At 41.7% G+C, this 25,059-nt stretch overlaps 2 protein-coding genes across 7 annotated transcripts in view; one reads left to right on the top strand and one right to left on the bottom strand.

Annotated features, from left to right (window-relative positions):
• PAQR3 (progestin and adipoQ receptor family member 3) lies at nucleotides 1–8,604 on the top strand. Of its 3 annotated transcripts, none has more exons than XR_003257129.1 (8): nucleotides 1–185; nucleotides 270–432; nucleotides 2,296–2,451; nucleotides 3,226–3,423; nucleotides 4,841–4,931; nucleotides 5,225–5,373; nucleotides 5,763–6,074; nucleotides 8,293–8,604. XR_003257129.1 is itself a non-coding variant. In XM_026088295.1 (7 exons), the coding sequence occupies exons 1-6, from the start codon at nucleotides 1–3 to the stop codon at nucleotides 5,365–5,367; spliced, it is 936 nt and encodes a 311-aa protein (XP_025944080.1). In that variant the 3' UTR covers nucleotides 5,368–5,373; nucleotides 5,763–8,604. The 3 variants fall into 3 exon arrangements, 1 of the variants encoding a protein (XP_025944080.1); XR_003257128.1 differs by having other exon boundaries at nucleotides 6,614–8,604; XM_026088295.1 differs by having other exon boundaries at nucleotides 5,763–8,604.
• Nucleotides 8,605–10,096: 1,492 nt separating this feature from the next.
• Nucleotides 10,097–25,059, bottom strand: part of BMP2K (BMP2 inducible kinase) — a 46,667-nt gene continuing 31,704 nt past the window's right edge. For all 4 annotated transcript variants that reach the window (XM_026088291.1, XM_026088292.1, XM_026088293.1 and 1 more), the window contains one exon: nucleotides 10,097–15,705. In XM_026088291.1, coding sequence (XP_025944076.1) covers nucleotides 14,273–15,705 — 1,433 coding nt within the window. In that variant the 3' untranslated portion in view covers nucleotides 10,097–14,272. The remainder of the gene's footprint in view (nucleotides 15,706–25,059) is intronic.

Below are 25,059 nucleotides of genomic sequence, written 5' to 3'. Positions count from 1 at the left end.
ATGCACCAGAAGCTGCTGCGGAGCGCGCACTACATCGAGCTGGGCAGCTACCAGTACTGGCCCGTGCTGGTGCCCCGCGGCATCCGCCTCTACACCTACGAGCAGATCCCCGTCTTCCTCAAGGACAACCCCTACATCACGGACGGCTACCGCGCCTACTTGCCCTCCCGCCTCTGCCTCAAGAGGTGAGGGCGCCCCCCGGCCCCCGCTGGCGCCGCGCCGCACCGCCCGGCCCCGGCTCACCGCCCCTCGTGTCTCCCCTCTCGCAGCCTCTTCATCCTCTCCAACGAGACCGTCAACATCTGGAGCCACCTGCTCGGCTTCGTCCTCTTCTTCACGCTCGGCATCTACGACCTGACGGCGGTGCTGCCGGCGGCCGGCGCCTCCCGCGAGGACTTCGTCATCTGCTCCGTCTGCCTCTTCTGCTTCCAGGTAAGGCCGCCCGCTGGCCCCCCGGGGGGGGGGGGGGGGGAGGAACGACTGTCTTTGAGCAGGAAGGGGTTAAAGGCCCCCGACTCCCCTTCCACGTGTATTAGGCCCCGAGGAGTGGGAGGGTAGCACTTGGCTGAAGCTGAGAAAGAGCAAGGGCGACTGGAGTCAGGCAAGGGGGAAGCGTGCTTTAAAGGAGAGGTTATCTAAGGCTTACTGCAGAGGGGGAAGGTCTGACTTCAGTATTGTCCTACATGACACAGACAGCATCTATTGCTGCTGAAAAGGGACACCAAGGGGAAGGTGACTGGCAACTACAGCATGATGCAATTCTACAGTTGTACTACTGCTCTTGCTTTAACCTTCGTGTTCCCAAGTTTGTAGGATAGAAGAGGTAGCTGTAGCATGCCAGCATGGTGCTGACATTGCTTTYGCTTTCCAGAAGTTATTCTGGTTATTCCTTACAGAATCCGATCGTGCAGTACCTTAAGTGGCTGTAAGCAACTTCCTGCTGAAAGCAGTTGTCCTTCTCATTTTTAGTAGATGCCTCTTACATAGAAACATTTGTCACAGAAAACTGTAGTTCCTTAAAGAGTGCATGCTTTACAAGACATTCTTGCTCCTATGCTGCATAGCAGAAGAATCTTGTTCCTGCTCCAGAGAACTTAAGTCTGAAACAAACCCTGAGCCAATACATTATTGGCAAAATAAATATAGGACAGGAAAAGGTACGATAGTGGTAATCCATTTTCTGTAGTAAAAACAGATTAATTTTTTTTTTCCTGTACTCATTAGATACTGCCTTGATACCGAAGGCCTTAATTCCTTTCATTCAGTTCTCAAAAAAAAAAAAAAAAACCCCCACCTTACTCTGCAGACCCTCTTTTAAAGCAAGTCAGATGACTTTGTACAAGAGAGCCTGCGTAACATAGCCTTACTTCAGCAACAGACTTAGGCAAGTTAAACAAGACGACTGTTGTACGTTTCATTCTGTTGGCAATGGCAAGGATTTGGCCTAAGTACAGAAAGAAAACATCTTTTACCTGCTATGAGCAAGAGCATGTCTGTCTCAAATCTGTTCTCTTCTCAGCACCAAAAACTTAAAATGTATCATCACTTTACTGCTGAAGCTCTTGTAAAATATACAATCCCTAAAACAAGCATGCAAGGCCAGCAGCAAGAGTTCTGATAGAATGACTCTAAGGAACACTGTCCATATTCCATCAGGAACACAAAAAGCCTTTGTATAACTAGAAGCTGGTAGGTTTCCTTAATGGCTGGGGCAGTACTTTTGTCTTGTTTTCTCCACTCCTGTTGTGAGATGCAGGGTAACACAAAACAAATGTCTCAGGGAAAAAATCTGATGCCTGCTCAGTAGCAAAATAAGTGGCCCGTGTATTGGAGGAGCTTAGGAGGTTCATTTTTTCTGTGCTCCCTCTGTGGAACAACACTGGTTCTGGGCACTCAGGCTCGATTTAGGCATTGGTTTCCACCTGCAGTAGGTGGGCCATGCCGCATTCATCAACCCACTGTACTTAGGCAGATGTAGCTTTTGCATACCCCTACTCCATAGTTGCTGGCTCCTTTCTCAGCCTTATGCCCTTGGCCTCAATAGCCTAGTTTTCTTCGCTGTGCAGCTTGTGATTACCAAGTCATGCAAAGATTTCTGTTTCTCCTCCAGTCTGCCAGAGGAGCTTATGTTAGTTTCAGTTGATTACTGACAGGAATCATAATTGTGTGACACCAAGTAACACTGCCGAACATGTAACAAGTTAGTTTTATGCTGAAAGCTTTAGAGTCCGAGCTTGCTGTAATCCCTCTCAGTTTTCAAAAAATTAATGCATCTTTGTTTGAATATTTGTGTAGGTCTGTATGCTTTGCTCAGTAGGATATCATCTTTTTTGTTGTCATCGCTCAGAGAAAACCAGCCGACGATGGATGGCATTAGATTATGCAGGAATTTCCATTGGTATCCTGGGCTGCTATGTATCAGGCGTGTTTTATGCATTTTATTGTAACAACGTAAGTTTAAAACACTCCTTCATATGACATTTAGTACCTGTGATCTCATTGTCATGGTTCACATGCCTTAGGAAAGGGGTTCATTGCATAGGCAGGAGGAAGGCAGTGGGAACAAATAGTTTCATTCAGATGTCAGCACAGCTGTACTTGCTCAAGTGATGGGTAAATTCAGGTTTTCATTTTTAAGCTGTCAATCACCTCAGTTTCAAGAAAATGTGTAGATTTATATGAAGGCAGTGTAAACTTTATGGGGTTTACCTTTTGTCAAACGCATGAGGTTGATTATGGGATGTGTCCCAATCACAAGTATTTTAAACATCACTTCCTACGAAGTAGCTTACATGGGGTTGGAAGAAGCTTATTTTCTCTTCACCTAATAGAGGACAAATAAAAATAGTTCCCTTCAGTCCTAAGTTATATCCCTGTTTGTAACTTGGCAGCTTCCTGATAGGCAGGGTAGACTATCTGAAGTAGCCATGTGGTAGTTGAACTGCACAGCTTACGCAGAGGTGTATTTAAAACGCGTTTTAATTAAGGCGGTGCTCGAAATAAATAGTTTTCTAACAGAAGGCATACCCGAGCCATAGGGTTCGTTTCCCCTGTCAATTGATTAATAGGAGTCCATTCATTCAACCCCTCTCATTTGTGCTCACAGAAGTGACAAGCAAACTGACACATCATTGCATTTAGTAACCTGATCTTTCTACCAAAAGCTTACCTTTACACACGATGAGAGAAAACCCATCAATTTGCTTTCGTTTCTTTTTTTCTCAGTACTGGCGTCAGGTATATTTAATCACTGTGCTGGCAATGATCTTGGCAGTATTTTTTGCTCAGATTCATCCCAGTTACCTCACGCAACAGTGGCACAGGCTGCGCTCCATCATCTTTTGCTCAGTGTCTGGATATGGAATTATTCCTACAATCCACTGGGTTTGGCTCAACGGAGGGATTGGTGCATCTATTGTACAGGTAAAAAAAAAAACAAAAAAAACCCTTCAACAAATAAGATTACCTTTTGTTTTTCACTTTGTCTTCCCTGAGCTCTCTTATTTTCCCTTCACCCTTTTGGAAGTGAGGGGGAAATAGTGGTAATTAAGAATTTCTTTAAACAGAGGATTTCTTTGGGTGGTATTATCTAAATGCAAACACTCAGATTTATTGAGAGTCAGTAGACAGGTTGAATAGATAAAATGTTTGACTAATTTACAAAGAAAGAAAGAAAAAAAACGGGASAAACATGTCTGTGTATGTGTACATATACACATGCATGTATGTATGTGCCTGTGGGGCAGAGCAGCCTGCCTAGGCTGATGCAACCCTAGCTCACCGCAGCTGAGGAGCAGGAAGCAGTCTGTCAGGCTGCACAACCGCCCCGGGCTGTCCGCCTCCATACCTTCAGAGAAGAGAGGGGAGCAAGACGACTGTGATGAAATGATCCTTTGCTCCCTCTTCTGTTCCCACAGCTTGCGGGGGGGGGGGGGGAATAAAAATTAAAAAAAAAAAATCAATATTTGCGTACGCAGCGCTCTGACTTTTAAACAACCCTCACTTAACATCACTGTGAAGTTACCAGACTGTTTTCCTGTTCTTGTTATGCTACTTAAAATTATGGCTAAAGGTTACTCAGCTCTGAAAAACAGGAAGCACAGCAGAGCTAGAGGGTGAAGTTGTGCCTCAAGATGAGAAACCCAGGGATCATTGTAATTACCCAGGGATGTAATTATGCCAAAAACCACCTGTACTTTCCCCAGTAAGCACTAACTGTGCAAATTCTTAGACTGGCCCTTCATGAGAACTGTTATCTAGGGTGATGACTTAGCCTGATCTGGAGCTCCTGCTGGAGGAGGAGATTTATGAGTACGTGTAGTCTTTAGACAAGGCACTTAACACTGGGCTTGTAAAAAAACAGATGAGCAGCTCTTTTCCAGTTTAGTTTGTCCTGCTGTAGCAGAATGGTAGATGCATTACTCACTGTGTTCCTGTGAAAACTACTCCGTTTTTGGCAACAAAACTCCCTGTTAAGGAAAACTAACAAAAGCAACCTATACCAATGGAGTGCTTTCCAATCACCAGCTTGATGCTTTAAAATCTGGTACATAATATAAAACGTGGTCATGGCTTCTAAGTTACCGGCTGGGAAACCTTGATTGTGTGAGCTATTTTGGCAGTTTCTTCCTCTCCCACCCCTCCAGTCATCCCTGTGATCCAAACTACTAAATGAGCTTTTGAGATGAAGTTGTTATCCTCAGTTAGCCTGGCCTTTTTGCATAATGTCAACAATCAGATTCTGTTCCACAGTTAATATAAGTAGTGAAGTCAAATTCGGTTTTGTCATGCCTTTGTTTGTAGACAATGATTCTTTTCATTCATTCTTTACCTTTTGCAGGAGTTTGCTCCACGTGTGGTGGTGATGTACTTCATCGCTGCAGTAGCTTTTCTCTTCTATATTTCCAAAGTTCCAGAACGATACTTCCCAGGTACAAAATTCTCTTCAGGGTGTTCTTTCCTGCAGTTAAGCTTCCTACAGTGTCACAATCCTTGCTGTGAGTCCTGAACTTTAATGAGATCATAGGTTGAATATGTTCTACGTTCAATATTCTCGTATAGAGTAAAACGTTGTGTATAGATGAATCAGAAGTTAGACAGAATTTCTGAAAACGGTTGTGAAAAAACAAGCTGAGTGTGGAGTTGAGCTTCTGAGTGATAGCTAATCGCATTGCATGAGTTACTGCTGAATTTAACTCACCTCTTTCCCTTTTTTTTCCAACAGGACAATTGAACTACCTCGGATCTAGTCACCAAGTATGGCATATCCTTGCAGTAGTGATGTTGTATTGGTGGCATCAATCTACAGTTTATATCATGCAATATAGACACAGCAAGCCCTGTCCTGAGTACAGCATGGACTTGTGAATGAAGGTATAGCAGTTTTCATACTCGTGGGAAGGTGAAGTTCCAACATGTATAGGATTAAATCATCTCGTTTTTAACACATCATATGTCACAATCTTCCTAATCTTTTTAGTGCCTCTGGAGAAAATGGTGACAGGTGTAATGCTTCTGTGTGAATAAAAAAAAAAAGTAGTCAGCTCGAGACCAAGCCTTCCACTAAACTATACTGCTGTTTCACCCTTTTAAGTCTGTAGCAATGACCAGTTCTTTTGTTCCTGCAAAGCCTTTACTTAAGCTTTTTTGCCAGTTTTTAGCTTATTAGGCATTTATCTGAGGTTTTTTTGGAAATCAAGGAAGAGATGATGTATTTCCTGTAGATATTAAGTGACAAAACCTGTCTCTCCCCTATCTTTCAGAGACATCTTACTGCAATGAAATTTATGATTATGAGGGTCTGGACCTTATCTAGAAGCTGAACTGTGAAGTTACGCACTGAGGCGGTTCCTCTCCAATTTCTCACGCGTTTCCGCACTTGCTGGGACATACGCTATCAGGAGCTTGGAAGAAAACATTGCCCAGGTCTTGGATAAACTTCCTTGTCAATCATTCCTGTTCTGCAGTGAAGTACAAAACAGGTCTTCCCAGAGTGGGTGATGGAAAGGTGGGCCATATGAGCAAGTATATGCATCACTGCATTCCTTTCCTGATGGTAAACATGAACGACAGAAGTAAGTACTCTTGATGAGCTAACAGACCCTTATACCGGTTCAGTGATTTGCAGGTTTTTGTTCAAGTGCAGAATGAAGGAACAAGCTCCTAACAGCATTCTTTTAGCACTATGATAAACGGTTGGACCTGGTCTTGCATCTAAATCACATCAGTACAGTGTGCTGTATCTTTCAGAGTCATTGTCTGAGTGATGTGCTTATGCTTAAACATCAGTACAGTCATGTGTAAAATGGAATTCAGTGGAGTCTTGTACTTTCCTAGAAAAGCTTTTTTCCTTGTTTTTGGCAGATGTCAGCAGATATCATTCACCATAGCTTTCTGTGTTACAAATCTTCAAAGTAGCTCCCCCCACTATGGACCATGTCATTACTTCAACAACTTTTTCAAACAACTAGATCCCTTATGTGCTTGTAAAAATACTGTTCTGAAATATTCGGAGGGTAGCAGCAGTTCAAGTTCTGTGCACTCTTGCAATCAGCAGACAGCTGCAAAGAGGTTTTTTTTAAACAAGTTAATTTTTTTCTCTCTCCTTTTACAGGTATAAATAATACACCCTAATTGATTAAGTGATACTGCTGTGAATTCAAATCACTGAACTGGGGCTTTTAATATATCATGTATTATGCTGTACTTTCAGCACTTTCTTACTGAAAAAAGATGTATTGCCATAAGTTTTCCCACAGTAAAAGTTGCCTTGGGTTTTCAAAACTGTAGTTAAACCATGCCTTGTAATATGAACGCTAAGGAGTCTTGAAACATACAGGTTTTTAGATAGCTGTAACTCAGCATAATTCAGCTTGGTGGGTGCCAGTTTTCCAAACTGGATTGGAATTCTTCATATTTTTGGGTTAGAAACAATTTAAGTGGCTTCTGTACAACAGCTGCCTGTGTTTACAGTTCAGTTGAGCAGTAGTAGCAAAAGCTGCTGCATGGCGTGATCAAGTGTTAGTCAGCATTAGTCAGTGTTTTCCTCTGCATGCATCAAGATGCTGTTAATCCAAAACAGTTATAATCTGGAACCAGAACAGTTGAAAGACATGATTGCATCAGCACCAATAGTGTCAGAAAGCAGGTGAACCTCTAACTTTCTGCTATGGCTACAGGCAGAAACCTTCTGTTCTGGGATTATCATAAGGTGGTACAGCTGACGTCACTAGAAATCCATATGGTATCTGCAGCAGTGGGGCCTTAGAAATGTACAAATACCTTCATTCTGACTGTGTGATAATCTGACAACAGTCAGCCTAAGACATACTGATAGTAGCCTTTTGCCATTTTAAATAAGTTGTCTTACCACATAAGGCCAAGGAAGAGATGACATTGCGTAGCATTGGGCTAGGAAAACCTTGGGCAACAATACTAAAAGCTGCATAACGCACAAGAAAACCTATCAATCAGCCTTGCCTATCCTCTGCTGTTGCCTTTGTCCTCTCAGAGAGGATGTCTTCCCTGAATGGGTTTTTGCTTACCAGGAGTCATAGCATAGGGCATTTCTCCCTTCAGGCCCAGCGAGCCCTGCTAGTGCAGCAGGACCATCACAGCATCGTTCAGGGGAAAGGGACCACGGTGGGCCGCTAGTCCAGCCTCCTGCTCAGCTGGGCCAGCACCAAGTTCAAACTCGGTTGCTCAGGCCTCTCTTCCATCAGACCTTAGAAAACTTCTGAGAAAGACGACTGCACAGCCTCTTTGAGGCCGGTCCCAATGTTTGGCTGGCCTCATGGTAGACCGCCCTTCTTGCGTGTCAGTACTGCCCCTGCTTCAGCTTGCACCCGCTGTCTTCCATCTTCTGGCCATGCCTCTCCATGCAGAGCAGGCTGCTACTAGGTCCCCCRAAACCACCACCTCCTCTCCTGGCTAAATAGGTCCAGCTGCCTCAGACTTTTCTTGTAGGGGATGTACTCCAGGCCCCTGGCCCTCTTGGTGGCCCTATGACCCAGGAGATGTTGTCCAGGATATAGTGATACAAACTTCACTGTAAAGCATTTGAACGTTCATCTGAGATGGAAAATGCAGGGCACTAACTCCTGTACTGGTCTGCTGGCGTTTGTTATGAGAGGATAATGCTAACTGTAGATGAAGTTSATCAGTGTAGTGTTTTTCTCAGCTCCAGAAACAATTAATGGCAAGAACTGACTTGGCATTTAGAATTTAACTCCCAGACCTTTCAGCTTTTTCATGTGAACATTGAATTTTTTTTATTTTTTTTAAACTTGACAGCCAAGCAAGTTTCAAGTGCCCTAATGACTACTACTGAAGCCTGACAAGGAACCTGCAAGTTAAAAAGCCTGTTTCCAGTGATATGTAAACAATATTTGAACAATGCGTGATTGTGTCTTGAGAGCATACTGATTTTATAGTTTGCTTTTTTTTTTTTATGTAAACTCTAACTACTGTAGCAGTTTTCACTGGATAAGGAAACTGATTGCCAAGTCATACATTTTTATGACCCTGATAAAATTTATCAAGCTGCATGACACTGATTATGTAAATATTGAACCTGTAAATAAATTTTGGTTCATTGGATGTGTACTTGGGGTAACATCATTCTTGTTTTTAATACTATGCTCAAGAGTTTCATGTTAGTTAAGTGAAATACGTGAAATGCTCAGCCACAGAACCCCTGGCAACTCCCCAGCGTTTGAAAGAAATAAGGAGACTTTCTTGAATTATCAAGAACACAGTCTAGATGGGCAGGGCAGGTGTTGTAATTGCACTAGTCTATTGATATTTATTGCATGATGTTCTTTTTGAAAGAGCATCTCCAGGGTCTGTTAGACATGTGCATCTGCTGATTAACTCAATTTTGTTACCACCTTTTTATCTAGATTGTTTCCCAGTATAAATAATGTCTTGTTTGTACCCTAAGAGCTTGGGTCATTTCTGCTGTTATCGCTTAAACAAAAAAGAAAGGTCCATTTCCTCTGCATCAACTGAAAACATAGTACTCTTCTCATCTCAACTTGGTAAAGGTACTTTTGCCCTAGCAGAAGTAATCCAATTGCATCCTAAAAACAGTGATGAGAAGCCAAAATACATGCCAATATTTGAAAGCAACAACCTTGCCCACATCCTGCCACTCTCAATACACCCGACCTGCAGCTACACCCAGTGGCAGCAGCCAGCAGGAATCAGTTTGCACCCTTGGCTTCATGGCAAGGGCACCTTCTCGCACTTGGATCAAGTGCGCAGCTAGCGCTCCCAAAAGACTTTTACACCGATGACGCTCAGGATTCCCACAAGTCAGCTTCCTCTCAAACTTGCCCAAGTCTTTAAAGCGAGAGGACTGTGCATACGGAAAACTTCAGCTGGCAAGGTGAAACTAGCTGTTTAAAAGGGAGAACTTAAGAGCCACTTTAGCTCAAGCTGTATCAAGCACAGCCTCCAATTAAACTGTATTTGTGGATTTGTTTGTAACCAAGTTAGAATGAAATGGGCAATAGGCAGAAGACAGAACAACCAGAATGTTTGCTGCTGTTTAATAACTGGGTCCTGCTGCCACTATTCATCTTCATCACAGTTTTTGTTCTTAGGCTTAAGAGTGAAATCAGTACAAGCAGCCTCAAAAAAAGAAAGAAAAACACCACAAAGAACCCCCTAAAACAAATTATATCTAGAAGGGTAAGGGGCAGAACTCAGTCCATGGAGTTAGCATTAGAAACTCTACCTAAAATTTAGGCTATTGAGAAAAAAGGACAAAGCTTCGATTACTCCCCCCCTTTTTTTGGGGGGAGAAAAAAAMAACAACAACAACAAGCACACACCTTCAGAACTTTTCTGCTGGAAGGCTTTAAGGAGTAATACTGAGTCCAAGGAATTAAAAATACACAGTCAATAGCATTTTAACTGCTTGAACAAAAATGATGATTGGACAGCAAATATAAGCATCTGAAAACAAAAAAAAGCAGGGACAGGAATCTACAGCTGCAGAAAGCATCAAGCAGAAAAAGCATTGCTTATAGTGAAGAAACTGAAGCCTAAGTGTGAAGACTAAATAATGCAATGTTTAAGAAGATCTGCAAAGTCACTGTATCATGTTTGTTTATTTAACAACTGCACGTATTTTATGACTTACATCAATTTCACATAAAAAGTTAAAGTTCTCTATTTAGTGGTACACAAAAAAGCTTTAGAAACTTGAAGTCTAACAAGACATGGAAGTGTAGTTCAGGAAAGTGCACTTAAAAGCTGTATGCCAGCAGTTTTAAAATAGTTTTTATGCTTTTTAGTATTAAGTGATGCCTTAGTCACAAACTTAGCTATACACACAACTTCCTTGATCTTCCTTTTAAAAGAAGCACAGCAAAAATGTAACCGAGCAGTCACCCTTTGCACTTTTCCCTCTTGCTCCTTTCGCTGCTTTCTTTTATATTCACTCTTTCAGTCACATGAAAATGATTGTGGCTGCGATGTTACTATAAACACAGTAACTCCAAGAGATACATCATGTGTGCGAGCATGTGTATATTTTATATATAACTTTTATATATAAAAATACACCATATAGTATAAAAATCTCCAGATAAACTCTTTTTCTCACAGTAGTAAATATATCAACTTATTTTCACAGTAGATACTTTGTTTTACTAATTGGRACACCCAGAATGATTAAAAGGTATTTCCATGAAAGCTGGTATTCACGGGTCCCCCATTACGCAGGTCAGCAGAAGAAATCACGCACATCTCAAAGCTATTATTTTGACAGTTGGCAAAGAAAGACGACTTTCTTTCTTTCTTTTAATGATCTCAACCATTAAGGCTTAGTACCTTCTGACAGAATCTCTTAGGCAGCTGATTCCGAGAGGTCTGCGGTTCTGTCCTTTAATACTAAGAGAAAAGCCCTAAATCAATGGATATTCTCTGCTGGAAGAGATATGTCAGTTCCTTACCTTGCCAGTGTTGTCTTCACAGGCAGTATGGTACGCCTCTAATGCAGCAAGATCTTTCCAGTATTTCAGTTAGGGTGGAAAGTGAACACACACACACACACACACACACACCCCGAATACAGGCAAAAGGATATCACGTTCCCCTACAATACCACATTTTGTCTCTGTTTAACAGTACATCTTAGCTGAAATCAAACCCAAGCTGCAAACCAAATCTACCATGCAAAGTTACCCTAGTGAGGCATGCTCATCTCTCTTCAGTCACAAAAACAGGATAAAATATTTCTAACTCTAAAACCAAAAAAGTTTATGCAAAAACCTGCTTCCTAACGAGAATACATAGGGCAAAGTTTATTAAGGCCATTAGGAAGCAAATATCATTGGCCATAACTAATAAGCAGCCAGAGGCATGATGCCAGTTCTAGGCTAACTTGGCTCTACGGTTTGCTTTTATTTCCTCTATTAGTTGCTGTGTATAATCTAACCTCACCTGTACTGCAGTAAAACCACTTAAGAACCCCCTGCCAAAAAACTACACACCAGAAAAACCTGTAATGCTCCTCAGCCTGAAGTCTCAGGGTAAACAGACAACAATGTCATTCCTTCTATTCTTAATTTACCTGAAGATTTAGGACCACGGTAAGTCTTGGTCCTAAACCACCGTTGATGCGCAACCTTTCTTCAGGTTTTAACAGCAAACCTCTTCTCCTTTCAGACAGAGGAGTYGAGACCCACTCCTCATACATGCTGCTAAACCCACGCCTCCCACACTAAATGGCCGCGCAAACCCTTCAGTTCCTTTTACTCCAGGGAAAGCAACGGCTGCAGAGYGTCAGTGAAGACTTACCAGCCACTTTTAAGACTCTGGGTCAATTGTCCATTTTAGTCTCATTTGGTTTCCACCCAACTGTCCCACTTTTCTGCAAAATTTTGTTCCAACAACTCATTAGGCAGGTAAGTAAAATTTCAGAAGGAAACTGTACGAAGGCAGCTAACAAGCACGCACAGGAAAGTATAAATCACAGTTAACCTGAGTATCATAAAATGCTACAAACTTGGCGTGCGCTTCTTACAGCCTTTGGCACAAAAACCAGGTGAGAACAGTAGTAATAAAGCCTAAGAAACTCATGTGCAAATAGAGTTGAAACATTTCTACTCACATACTCTTAAAAGYTTAACTTCTAACCCTGCAAAAGGCCAACTTAAGCAAGTAGAGCTCTAATATTTCCATTTCACCCTGTCAGAACAAAAGAAAAAAAAAATCAATGAGGGTGCACAGCTATGTATGTGTTACTTTCAAAATCTAGGATTAGGAGAAAAACTCAAAATATATCTGAGGCAGCATTTTTTCAAACCAACTGAACAAAACCACCAAAGGAAGAAGTCTTTTTTTTAAAAAAAAAAAACATGTTTAACATGTTTTTTCTATAAATATTTTTAAAGAACCCACCCCCCACCCCCCCATTGCCACAGCATATCTCTGGGTGACTGTGTAACCAGCTCAACTTTTTTTTTTTTTTTAGTAGACTTGGAAAAAAGAAAAATGTACCACCCTAAACATTTCACTTAACCTATGGTAGAATGGGGGGAGGAGAGAAGGGAAAACCACGGACACTTACTGTCTCCATATATAAACATTCACCTATCTGTTCATCAGCATTCAGTAGAGCAGGATATCAAGGTGGGATAAGCAGAGGAAGTAGTTCCTTCCACTCCTTCCACAGGATTGCCATTGAAAAAATGTAGACTAATTGGACTGTTCTGATTCATACTCACTCCACAGTAGGTATAAATGGCTTGACACAAGTTGCGAGGCAATGGAGAGGCTGGCCCGCCTACAGGTAGCTCGTGCTTTTATAACAAAGTAACTAAATCTTGCTTTCAGCAAGTCTCATTACATCACTTGCCCATCATCTATCTACTGGCACTGCATGCTCCCAAGTTTTTAGCCATGTCTCACGCACCTAATGTCTCAGAGGTACTYTGCAGCAGGACAAGCGTCCTGCCTGTAAGGCTTCGCGGTGTGAAATGCAGTTTAATGGTACAGTAGCGATCAGCATCTGCAAGCTACCTGCTGCTTACCCCTTCTGTTCTGAAACCACTCCGGTTTCAGAGTGAAGTTTCTTCAAAGCTCAGTGCATTTAGCAAAACTTTCTATAAAATAGACTTAAGTACAATAATAGATTCATCACAACTTAAAAGAACATTAGGTTACAATCATTTCATAAAATTATTATTGTTTTAAGAAACCAYAAGTTTTGAAAGAATACACATTTTCTTTGCAATAAAAATCCAAGAGGAAAAGAAAAGGTATTTTTCAGACACAAATCCCAATTCATAGTCAAATAAAATTGACGGTTGCATTTCACAGTCAACTGTACAAGTAATCTGAAACAATCCATCTGTGCCAGATGTTTTATTCAGGGAAACCAGCCTCTCTTCCCCAGCGTACTGAGTAGTCTTCAAAGTGCTGCAAAYACTGGCTGCATCCCTGCTGGTTTCCTTTCCTACATTCAGGCTTTTCATCTCGCAAACCATTATATTCTCTGCATCTTTAGTTTTAACTCTAGACTTCCAGTTTGCTATTTTACATTAATGGCACTTACTGTAAAAAAATAATAACGAAATTGAACATTTAGGCACACAAAAAAAAAATAATCCGCCTTTCATCTCTGCAGCTGCATAGATGTCTACCAGGTCCCAAGCCATAGCTGTGCTCTGGAATTCTGGGCCACTGTCCCTTTGGAGGACTTGGCTTCTTTATTTCATGATTAATAAAGACAGCTTTCATCTAGGAAGCGAAGACTCGACAATTTCCAGCAGATTAATCTGGATATTAGTACATTTAGGTTCTTCCATCTATTGCGACTGAGACAAAGAACCCATTCCAATTCCTTTAGCCCACTTGTATGTACGAAAAACCTTTTTCATGCAACTTCTGCCTATCCCCTGCCCTCCATCTCCGCTCATCACATAGGACTGAGAAGGCAAAGCAGAAGTGCAGAATGACAAAATGTTCCAGGGCCACAAAGTCAGTGACAGACAATGATTCATATCAGATTTCTCTTATGTCCTGGGAAGTACCTGTCATATCAACATGATGCTCCTGTCTTTGTTTTTCTCCAGATGAACAACAAAATATGCCATGATTCTGTATTTTGCGGTGCAAGCTGGCCACACCCTCTTTAACTTGAGTAAACTGTACAACCAGGTTCCCTGTCAATTCAACCAGATAAGTTATTCCACTAGTTAAAACCTCTATTAAGTAACCTGGAGAGATGGGGGGGTAGGGGAACCCCCACTGGAAGCATTTACTGCTTGGAAGGAAAAGGAGCTGCTCCAAAGGGATCCAACTCTAACGCCTGTTGCTGCTGGGTCTGGGCACTCTGCACAACCAGTTCTGTGAAGGGTACTGCACCAAAGTCATCTGTTTTTAGCCCATCACCACTGTGAATGGCCCCATGCAAGGAGCTCTGCCTAGGTCTACCAGCCACTACTACTGTACCATGATCCCCACGGTTGTCACCAAATCCTTGATGCTGGGGATGTCGCATCAAGTCTGGAGGGTGGAAGGGTTTGGCTCCAAAAGGATCCAGCAGACTCTCGTCCGTCTGCAGAGGGTTGGTTCGATCTTTGCTGTCAGTTAAAGCAACACTTATGTTCTCTTTCGAGTCTGAGATGGTCAGGAACTCATTGCTGCTCTGCGAGTCTCTGCGGCCCGCTTTCTTGTGCCTGCGGGCTCTCTCAGGGGTGCGGTAGCTTGGTTTCAAGGCCTTCTTTGCGGTGGTCGGGGTGCCGTGGTGGCGCTTCCCGTTGTTCTTAGACACTTCCTGTTTCATGCGCCTTTGGCGGGAGGAAAGCTTCTGCAGGTTACGCTGTTGTTTTACCTTTTGCTGCTGCTGACTCCCTGCGATCTCTTCAAAAGGGATGAGCCCAAACAGGTCCTCTTTACTCCCACCGGTCTTTGGGAGAAGGGGAGGCTGAAATGGGGTGCAGCCAAAAATATCTACACCCCGTGGAGAGGCAGGTGAGATTTGAGTCTCAGCTCCTACCACCTGGCCATCTTGCTGAGCCACCTTTTTGCTGAATGGGGCTTTTGTGAAAACATCAAAGTCATCCAGCTCTTGGTTCAGGCCAGGAAAAGCAGTCTGAGGAGAGACATCTTTGTCACTCTTCTCTCTTGCTTGTGGCTGAGGCTGAAGAGCAAAAAAGGGCACAGCCCCAAACACATCAAATTCTTGGCCAGAGCTCACCTTGATTACAGTACTTGGCACTTCAGACAGGGAAGCGAGCATTAGGTTGGGTTCTTCAATTTCACTGCTGCCAATGCCCTCTCTAAATCTACTGCTGGAGAGCCCTTCCACAGATTTTCGCTTGGTACGATCCGAGTCCGAGTCAGAACTTTGCTTCTCTTCCTCCTCCTCTTCCACCTCTTCCTCAGAGTCCATGAGAAGAGGTCGGTGGCCTAAGTTCTCTGGCTCCGTATCGTCATCATTGAAGTCTCCGTTCTCACCTTGCAAGACTTCCTCATCCTCCTGCTCTTCTTCCTCACTGCTCCTGGGAGAAGGAGGATCAGATTCAAAATCACTCTCTGACTCATCGCCACCTTTCACTTGTCCCTCTGCAGTTTTCCTCCCTGGCCGTGGATCTCTAAAAGCATGGCTCAGTTTTCCAGCCTTGGTAGGGGTGCCTAAGTTATTTTCTCGATTGCTGGCCGAGTTTTCCATTTGTTTTCCGGGGGAACCTGCAGGTCCAAAGAAAATGTAGAACAAAACTTGAAATACACTCTTAGAAATCAACACTTACTTCCCATACTCCATACCCACACATACAAGGAATCAATGCAAACATATGTTCTGTAGTTCCTGAGAGGAATGAGCTAAAAGCACATTTAATGTTTAAAATAACACCAATAAAAGGGATTAGTAGTCAGACCTTACATTGTCAAGTACAGAACCTCTAGAAATACAATACTAACATTTTTGGGGCAGGGAGGAGGACACCAATGAACACAGGTGTTCTGAAGAGACAGCTTTTCTAATACTCTAGTTACCCAGCAGCTCCTGCCCAGGAGAACAGGAGTGTGCATGGAGGACCGATTTTTGTTTTGTTTTAAACAAGCTACCTATTTCTTGAAATAGTTAAGTTCTGATACTGTGCTCTAACAAATGTATTGTTCTCATCATGAAAACTATCTGCCAGCACAAGTGAAAACAAACCAACCCGACACAATTCAGCAATTTCAGACAAATCACTTCAGGTCTTGGGGACCACTTCACACCCACAACCAATCTGAGACAGCCTAACATTACTGTCCTACCAAGAAGTCTGCTGTGCAGTTTCTGTATACCAGGAAGCACGTGTGACCTGCTGACAATCACAAGCTCTCAAGCAATGCCTTAAGGCTGCCTTTGARGAGGTTCTAGATGATCGACCCACTGTACGAAGGCGCGTACCGGGCAGTCAGAACCATACGGCAATACTAACATACTCAGTGTGGTTTCAAAAGGGAAACAAGAGTGCATGACACCCTAGCTTTTAGTTCCCCATCCCGATGACACCAGACAATTCTGCCCAATGCCTCCAAGATCATTAGGCTCCTAGGAGATCTGTGAAAACTGGGGCCTGTGTAAGAAGGAGTAAGCTTCACATCCCAGCTGCAGGGAAGACTGCAGCAGGAGCTCAGCATCTCTCTGTCTCTCATCTACAGGCCACCAGCTCCTTACATCAACTGAACAATCAGGACTCGGAGAGCTTGGCAACAAGCACAACCATTTCTTTTTTTGTCTCACTAGCACATGCTGAGGCATTCAAAAAGAGAAACGGACGCAGAAATCCATATGGACATAGCAAGGTAATCAGCTAATGCAATTTGATGGAAACGGTCACACTCTCATTTTAAACACTCTCCCCTTACCACTAGTATGACTGTTATTTGCCCTCCTAAACCCCACTGACAATTAAGTTTGATGGTTACTGCCATTTGCGCGTGTGAAGAGGTCTTCCAAAGTGCTCACCTTCAGTTTCAGCAGAAATGGTCCCTCTCCATTAGGGTCTTGCCCGTGAATAATGGCAGCAGAGTTCACACTGAGAGCAACATGGGCGACCTTCACAGGACCTTTTTTTTTTTTTTTTTTTTTAAATATACTTGCCTTGATGTTTCAAACTCGTGCCTAATAAATGTTTTCTCTTCCTGTGGCACTGAAGCTCCACATTTAGTCCCTTCTAACTTCCAGTGTAGAAACTGGAGGGGCGGGAAGTGAAGAAGGGTGTGTGGTGTTTTTAAGTTTGAGAGAAGTGTTTTCTTGTTTGTTTGCAATTAGGATCCATCAGCTCAGCTTCTCTAAGGGAGGAAATCCATCTGTTCATTTTGCTCTGACATCCTCATCCCTGACATTTACTATTTGACAACTAGAGCTAAGCAAACAATTCATTCATGACTCTGCCATGCAATGGTTGGCTTAAAAATACTAGGAGCAGTAAAAACTTTGCCATCTGTTTTCTTTACTAACACAACAGCACGCGGATCAGATAAGCCTGCATACTGCCATTAGCATGGCATTCATTACATTTATTTTATACTAGCTTCTCTTTATTCAGTATCTGTTGGAGCCACACTACTRTAGAGAGATTTTCACCAGCATAATTGAATTTTAGAGTTCTATTTGAAGAGAAAGAGTAGCACAAAAATAGAAACACTTGGTTTCAGCTCTGGAAAACATATTTGCTCTTGAGATGTCCTTTTCTCTAGGACATAAGTCATAGGGCAGCAAGATGGCTTTAAGAATGTTTAACCTAACGTGTAACACTAGTAACAACCATGACAATTAGTGCTAATTGGCAAGGGACGGAATTCACCTCTTTGTACACACGGAGCAAGGACCGAAACTTTCTATGATGTACCTAAGTGAGGCTATATTATAATCACTCTAGTCCGAATATTATCTATCAGCCTTCAGATGGGGATTAGAACAATGGCAAAACCACATTCTTACTGAACAAGCTACTGCAGTCAGGCAGCTTGTGTGCCTGCTTTTAATTAAGCAATGACAAACGCAGCAACAACACCGCATGCGTTCCTTGACATGTATCCCTCTTCCCTACTGCTGCTCCCCGGTTCATCTGCCTACATATTTGTACTGCAGCTGACTTTGGGCTTTAATGTTTCTACATGCTTGCTGCTCAGTGTGCTAATCCCTTAATCTTATGCAACAGCTTTACCATAAGGTACAGGATGCTGGCTTAGTATCCAAGAACAAATATTTTTGTACTTGAATTCATTTCTAAGTTTGCAGAGGAGAGAGAACCTTCCTCTCGCTCCTTCACGGGTTAATATTTCACAAGGCAGTCGCAATACTTCCAAGGTCCATAAACTAGAACATAGCCCAAATGATGCTTTTTAATGTGCATTATTTTAGAGCAACATCAAGCGACATCAAGACACAGCCTGTGCTCTGACAGACCTTTACGTACTCTCAGGGCTGCTACTGACCCTCTGGGTGAGCACCCACAGCTTCCTACTCCTTTGGCCATACTTTCCTCCACAATGAACTACATTTAACAATATTTTTGTCATGTGTGAAGTACTTCCAATTCTCTGAATGGAGCTGTATCCCAAAGGGCTGGGTAGTATTATTCTGTAGGCCATGCTATGTACATCGCCATACAGGAGGAAGCCACCCCTAACCAAGGCACAGGTGAGTGTAACAGAGAGGACTGCTATGACATCTTACCTTCAAATGTGGCCAAATTTAAGAGTCTATAGCCACAGGCAGGCTGTAGTAGTGCTACCTTAACATGCAGACACACAGAAAACATTACGCTGACAGAACTGCTTCATGCATGCACATTCATCCTTCAAAATACCTATGACAACTAATGAAAAAAATCTTATTGACTGAAAATACAGTATATGCTGCCTCAATGCTCTTCCCAGAGTGCTTTGTAGAACATGGGAAGTTCTCCATTCGAACCACGAAAAAAAAGAAATTTATCCTAATAAAAGCTATTTTTGATGCTACATTCTGTTACCACATAGTGGAAAAACACTGATCTTTCCAACTACCATTTTCATAGTGTTTTATTAAAAACAGAATCCCATACATTTTAATGCCCTCTGAACACTCAAATGGGATCATACCCTCTTCAAGAGTCAGTTCCAAGATAAACGTAGAAGATGTGTTGGCAACATTTTCAACTGGAGGGAAGATACCCAGTTCAAAGGCTGTTCTTGGCAAATCAAATGAGGATAACGTATGCTACTTTTTCATGTTCTTGCACAGGGATTAAACCATCACATGACACACAGCAATGCAGAGAACTGAACAAGAAGCTGACAGGCACTGAGGCAAGACTGGGTTTGCAGAAGCAGCACACAAGCAGCAGTAACTACCATGTTCAAGTCAGCAACCACTCAGAAGGATTATAATCACACAGCTGTATTTATGAGACCTTCTCCACTTCATCTGTCACTTTCTACTGCAGAGACTAACCTAATCTGCACATACCAGGCAAACCCTCTCTTTTTATGGATAAAGTTACAGAAACACAGCCAACTAAAGAAAAAAAGTTCCAGAAATTTCAGTTTCACAAACATGATTTTCAATCTTAATGTACGACGTGCTCTTGCACCAGCAGCAGCAGGTACCAGTCACAAGCAGAAGATACTGACAGTACTAGAGGATCTTGCTTTCATATTACTCCCACAAAAACATCAGTAGGTATCTTTCAGTATAACTTCATTGCCTATTCTAAAAAAAAAAAATAAAAATCCTTTTTAAACAGAAAGGGTATACACCAAGGCAAACAGCCACTTTAAGATCCTGCATTCTTGGGGGGGGGGGGGGCAGCTTTCCTTTTTTCCCCAACTGTCAAAATACATGCAAAGCTTTACTTAAGTAAATTCACTCACCAAAAAAAACAACAAAAATGAAGAAGTCTAACATGCGCCTGCGACAATCTCTCCTGTTTTATTGGTATGAAAAAGTCATGTCTAAGCTCAAGGATCTCTTCTCCATTTAATTCATTGTGACAGTATGTTAGACCTCTGTTCCATCAGCAGCTTCCAGGTTCAGTCCTAAATACTGATTCTAATTTATAAAGCCATATGCAATTTGGAGTCTATTTAACTCTTGGTGCCGGTGTAGCACGTGGCTCCATCAACACACTTAACATTTTTTTGCTGGTGATCCAAATAAGTTCTCCTGTAGTGCACAAAGGCAACTTCATCTCAACGAAGTTCACTTCTCACTAGAGAAGCCATATTTGTGGGTGGGCCAGCGAAGACTCTGGCCGATAACCAGCTTAGGCTTGGCTAACGGCCATCTCGAGTTCACTTATACCTGGCTATGACCATCCACGTATCCCACTTCATAGCCTAAACTAATGAGTAACTGTGCAACACAAACATGTTACGTTGGGAGCACCTAGCCCAAACTTACTACATATGCAGTACCTGACACAATCCCGGGGAAAGGGGATGTTCCTTGTTAAAGTGATTATTAACAAACTCAATCCACAGCACTGGACTAGATTCTCAAAGTTCCCACCTAACCAAAAGTAACACCTTCCATTTACAGCTTTGTTAAACCATCACTGTAATTTCAGTCAACTAAATGTGCTCATAGGATCAAAGAAAAGAAGAACTTCAACCAGAATCAAGTTCATGACTGTCTACTTCTCTCAAATAATATATCAATCATTTTTATGGTCTTTATTAACAGTTTCTTCTTTCACGAGGAAATAAGCACACAATTTCCAGGCCAAGTCAACTCTTCTCTTTCTACGATTAAGCATAGACTAGACTATTAAGTTTTACAAGATTCCTTTTTAAAAAAAAGGATTAATAGCCGATTTCTTCATTCAGTAGCCATTTTGCCCTTTTGCAATACACCCAAAATTAAAATACAAATTCACAAATAAGGTATTTCACATATGGGCTCAAAAACAAGATGACTGAAATGACTAAAAACATCAGGTGATTAAGGCTTTGAGCTGTTTCTTGTTTGCTTTTGGTGTCAGATTGCTTCTTATCTATTCTAATTTTAAATACTACATATTTGGTTTGCCAATAAATTACAGTCTGGATTATTTGGCTGCTTACTTTAGATTTCCCAAAGGTACAGCCTTCACATTGCACTATATAACCCGAAGTCTTCCAAATCCTGTCCTTACCAGTATTTGCTGGAACACTGTAATGTTAACATAAATGCAATTAGATGAAAAGAAAATCTCTCTGGGTTAGATGTTAACTACACTTATGTTTAGGAGGAAAAACCTTCCTATGCATGTCAGTATCCATGTGAATTTACACTCACATGCAGTGTTTGCATGTCTACACCTAATTTCTACTTGCTGAAGACAGAAGTCTTTTTGCAATACAAGAACTGAACCACAGTTTTATCTAATGCCTATGGCTTACCAGAAGGATTTAAACATTATTCATTAATTACTGCCACAGTCACGCTGGCCAGAAAACAAACTGCAAATGACACCAGCAAGACAGAACAAACTACACAAACAGCCACGGACTTGCTGAACAAGTAATTTAAACCACACAATATTTACTTCTCAGCAGTAGACCTCTCCAGACAGAAAATACATTAAACAGACGGGACTTGACAATGCAAGACGAGACACTTAAAAACAGTTTTCTCAACAACATTAAACTTATTACTACCAGCACACAAGTCACTTCAATGTCTGGCTACTGTCAACAGAGACACCTATTGTTATCACTTTTGCTGACAGCAACATCCAGCAAAAGGATTTGGGAAACAATGATCTGGAGTTTAGAGAATCTATTTTTTTTTAAAAAAATTGCATTAGCATCCTAAATTTGCTTCTTGAATACAATAGCTACAATCTCTAGAAGAACAGGGATGAAAACAGGAACAATCCATTCAGGAACTTTACTTTCTGGAGACTTGCCTTCCATAATAAGTGCAGCACAGCCATCTCATCATGTGTTAAGTACTTGTTTTATTTGGAGAAGCTTTCTACTTGGACCTCTAGTCTCTTCCTCAGGCAGATGCTGAGCACATTTCTCATGGACAGATGCAGAGATGTGAACAATGCTTAAACAGCTGGCAGGAATATTTAAGACCTGAAGTATTTATTAACTTTTACAGCATTTTCTACACAGCAACCTGTCTTGGCACTAACCACTTTTGCGGCCTCTAGTTCCACTAACAGTAGCAGCCAAAAGCTTTACACACCGACTACAGCATATACCATTTTTGAAACATCTTAAGAACAGAGAAGCATGCAGTAAAAGAAAGCATGAATACATGTATTTGTAAAAATATATCCACTTGCTTGGGAGAACACTTTCTTTAATGTCTCCATTCTGAAGTCGTTCAGATTTTGTGAGCGTATCCACTCTTCCAAGCCTAAGATCATCTCAGCGTTAGGCAATTAATGGCCTATTAGCTTCAAACCCCTCATTTCAATACAAATCATCTCTGAAAAGGCTGTTTTGAACTCCTAGCTCTCTATCCCTAAGGTTTCTCTTTATCTCCAACTCTTCCCAATAAGCATGAATATTAAATTTCCTGCTGTGATAAACAACTGAGTTCCTGTATTTTGTAGAGGAACAAAATCACCAAATAGACAACACATTTTCGATGAGTAGGAGCTCACAGGCTACAGCAACAGCTCGATATTATTAAAACTTCAGCATCACCATGTGTGGGAGTGCGTATGAGCGCACTTGCACAGCGTCAACAGTAAATCAAGGAGCACATGCCAGATGACGCTGGTAGCTGCAACTTCTCTTGCTATGCACTTTTGAAGAATGTGCTTTTATTTTTGAAGCATTTTAAGAGTGGTGACTTTACTGCTTCCACATTTGTACGTTTTGGGAAAAAGGAAGCATCTTACTTCATTCCTCAGTTTGTGTTGACACGTTGTTAAGAAACCGATCCGTCTGCTCCAAGCACACTTTAGTCTAAGATACTGCTCTTGCACACACTCCAGTCTGACATGGTCTGACCAGATGCAAGAAACTCGTTCTGCGTATGTGCCCATCTGCTGCATCTTCATTGACTCCCAGTGGCAGGGAAAGATTCCAGGGGAACAGTGTCAAAACCAAAGCAACAAAACAAAAAATATCCTGCAAGTTCAGTCATTTGTTTAGCTGTTAATTCTAGGCCCATAACAGTAATCTCTCTTCTAACTACAATTCAACATCTTTCACTCCTAAAGTAGTGAATAAATAAATACTAAAAGCCCTAAAGATAGAAATTTAATGCCCCAAAGAGAAAATTCCATGCTTAATGACTTCTTAATGCGCTGGTCAAATAGATTTCAAAAGTGAAGTATTCCATCATGTTGATTTCATACCATCATCTCAATCTGAACTGCTGCAAAGAATGTTCAGATGCATATTTATAAAAAACACCAAAAAAATGTGAAGGAACATCTGTTTGTAACGTACTGTTCAGATTACTACATATCTAATCAGGTTTGCATCTTGTAGGAGACAATTGTTCTTCGCTCAAATGAAAGTCGGGTGGAACATCTTTAATCATATAAGAACATCCCAATCTTCGAGGAAATTTTCTGTTCTGATGTTCTTTTTCTAGACATCCGATTATAAGAGGATGAATTCCCTTTAACAACTGCAGTAATTACATGCCTTCTGCTGGTACATCATTTCAGGGTATYGCGGGGGTGGCACAAGAGGGGCATAAGGGCTTTAAGCTTTCTTTGAATTGGTAACATACTGCCATCATCATTTTAGAGCAATTTGCCACATGTCAGGCCCAAGGATTACCAGCATGTTTGAACCAAATGTGCACTATTTCTTTGACAACAGCCACAGCAGCAGCTGCTGAATACTGCAGTGGATTTACACTGCTTGCCACCTTTATTTTCAAGAAGGAAAGAAGAAAGAAAAAAAAAAAGAGAAAAAAGAAAGAAAAGGAAAACAAAACACTTCTGCCCAACAACGATTCCTTGGAAATGCTTTCAAATACATTAAGACACTCTATGTTGAGACATGGGCAGGGGGGGAGAAGCACAACCCCAATTGTCCCAAGGCTTTGCTAAAACAAAACGGAAAACCCACCACCAATGTGTTTCAGAGAGAAAAAGCACACTACTGGCATAGTCTGCACATATCATTTATTCTTTTCAAGCRTGAGTAATTTCAAATCCCTCTGCACATTAACTCATACCTAGAAAAGGAAAGGTCTAAAGAGAATCTTGGTAAAGGAAAACATCCTGTACCTCCATCCACCAAATAGTACGCATGTCTGAAAGCCACAGGGAAGGAAAGGTTATTAACTAACATCAGCAGCATTTTCAGTGAGTACAAAAATCATATATCAACTATTGTTTTAATTGCAGAGTGATCCAAACCTGGAAGACTCTGCATCAGCCATATCAAGTTGCAAGCTTAGGCATCTTCCAGAACACAAGTCAAGAACATGAAACGCTGAAAAAAGGTGCACTGATTGTATTTGATATTCAAGCGGAACACAACAGGAAGCTGGTCCAAGTCATCCTTTTGTTACTTCCATTCCCATGTTTGGTATTTCTTGCTAAATGATGGCTAATTGCGAGCCTCATTTAAAGCTTCTTCAGATTGCGCTGCAGTACAAGGCTTCCAAAGCTGTGGGATAGAAACTGGTAACAGTTCGAAACCTCGTTAGGAACAGTATACAAAAAGAATAATCAGGTGAATAGTCATTGACTGCATTTCTTCATGCCAGGAGAAAGCAGTTTTTGGGTGCAAAGCGGTGTATATGAAGGAACAGCTATTGTAGCAGAGTCTGTTCAGCAACATATTGCGTCCAGATCTCCAGATCGTTTCCATTGTACTGCTATTTGGTATACAGTTGGCTGGTTTTCCGTCGGGTCTGCACAGCTGAGGCTACCAAGTTACATACCACATCACAGAATTAGAATTGCTCTTATTCCAAGATAGACACCTATAAGACTCATTTACAGATACCACCAAGTCTTTGGGTGCAGGAAATACGGGAATCAAAAGGAAGGCACTATAGAGCTAAAACCTCCCTTTATCCCTGGTCTCTGCACAGTGAAGATGCATGCAGTGACTGGGAAAGGGTTACCTACATACATCAGGGGAGGA

Source organism: Apteryx rowi, unplaced genomic scaffold (genome assembly GCF_003343035.1).
Source record: "Apteryx rowi isolate R43461 unplaced genomic scaffold, aptRow1 scaffold_760, whole genome shotgun sequence".
In the NCBI taxonomy this organism is placed as follows: Eukaryota; Metazoa; Chordata; class Aves; order Apterygiformes; family Apterygidae; genus Apteryx; species Apteryx rowi.
This window is presented reverse-complemented; position numbering and strand designations above follow the sequence as displayed.

Bases quoted from the DNA above. Each gene is read 5' to 3' on its own strand.
- PAQR3 (XM_026088295.1), top strand. From the start codon at position 1: ATGCACCAGAAGCTGCTGCGGAGCGCGCACTACATCGAGCTGGGCAGC. The intron at 186-269 runs GTGAGGGCGCCC...CCCCTCTCGCAG, and splicing joins TCCCGCCTCTGCCTCAAGAG to CCTCTTCATCCTCTCCAACG. The intron at 4,932-5,224 runs GTACAAAATTCT...TTTTTCCAACAG, and splicing joins TCCAGAACGATACTTCCCAG to GACAATTGAACTACCTCGGA.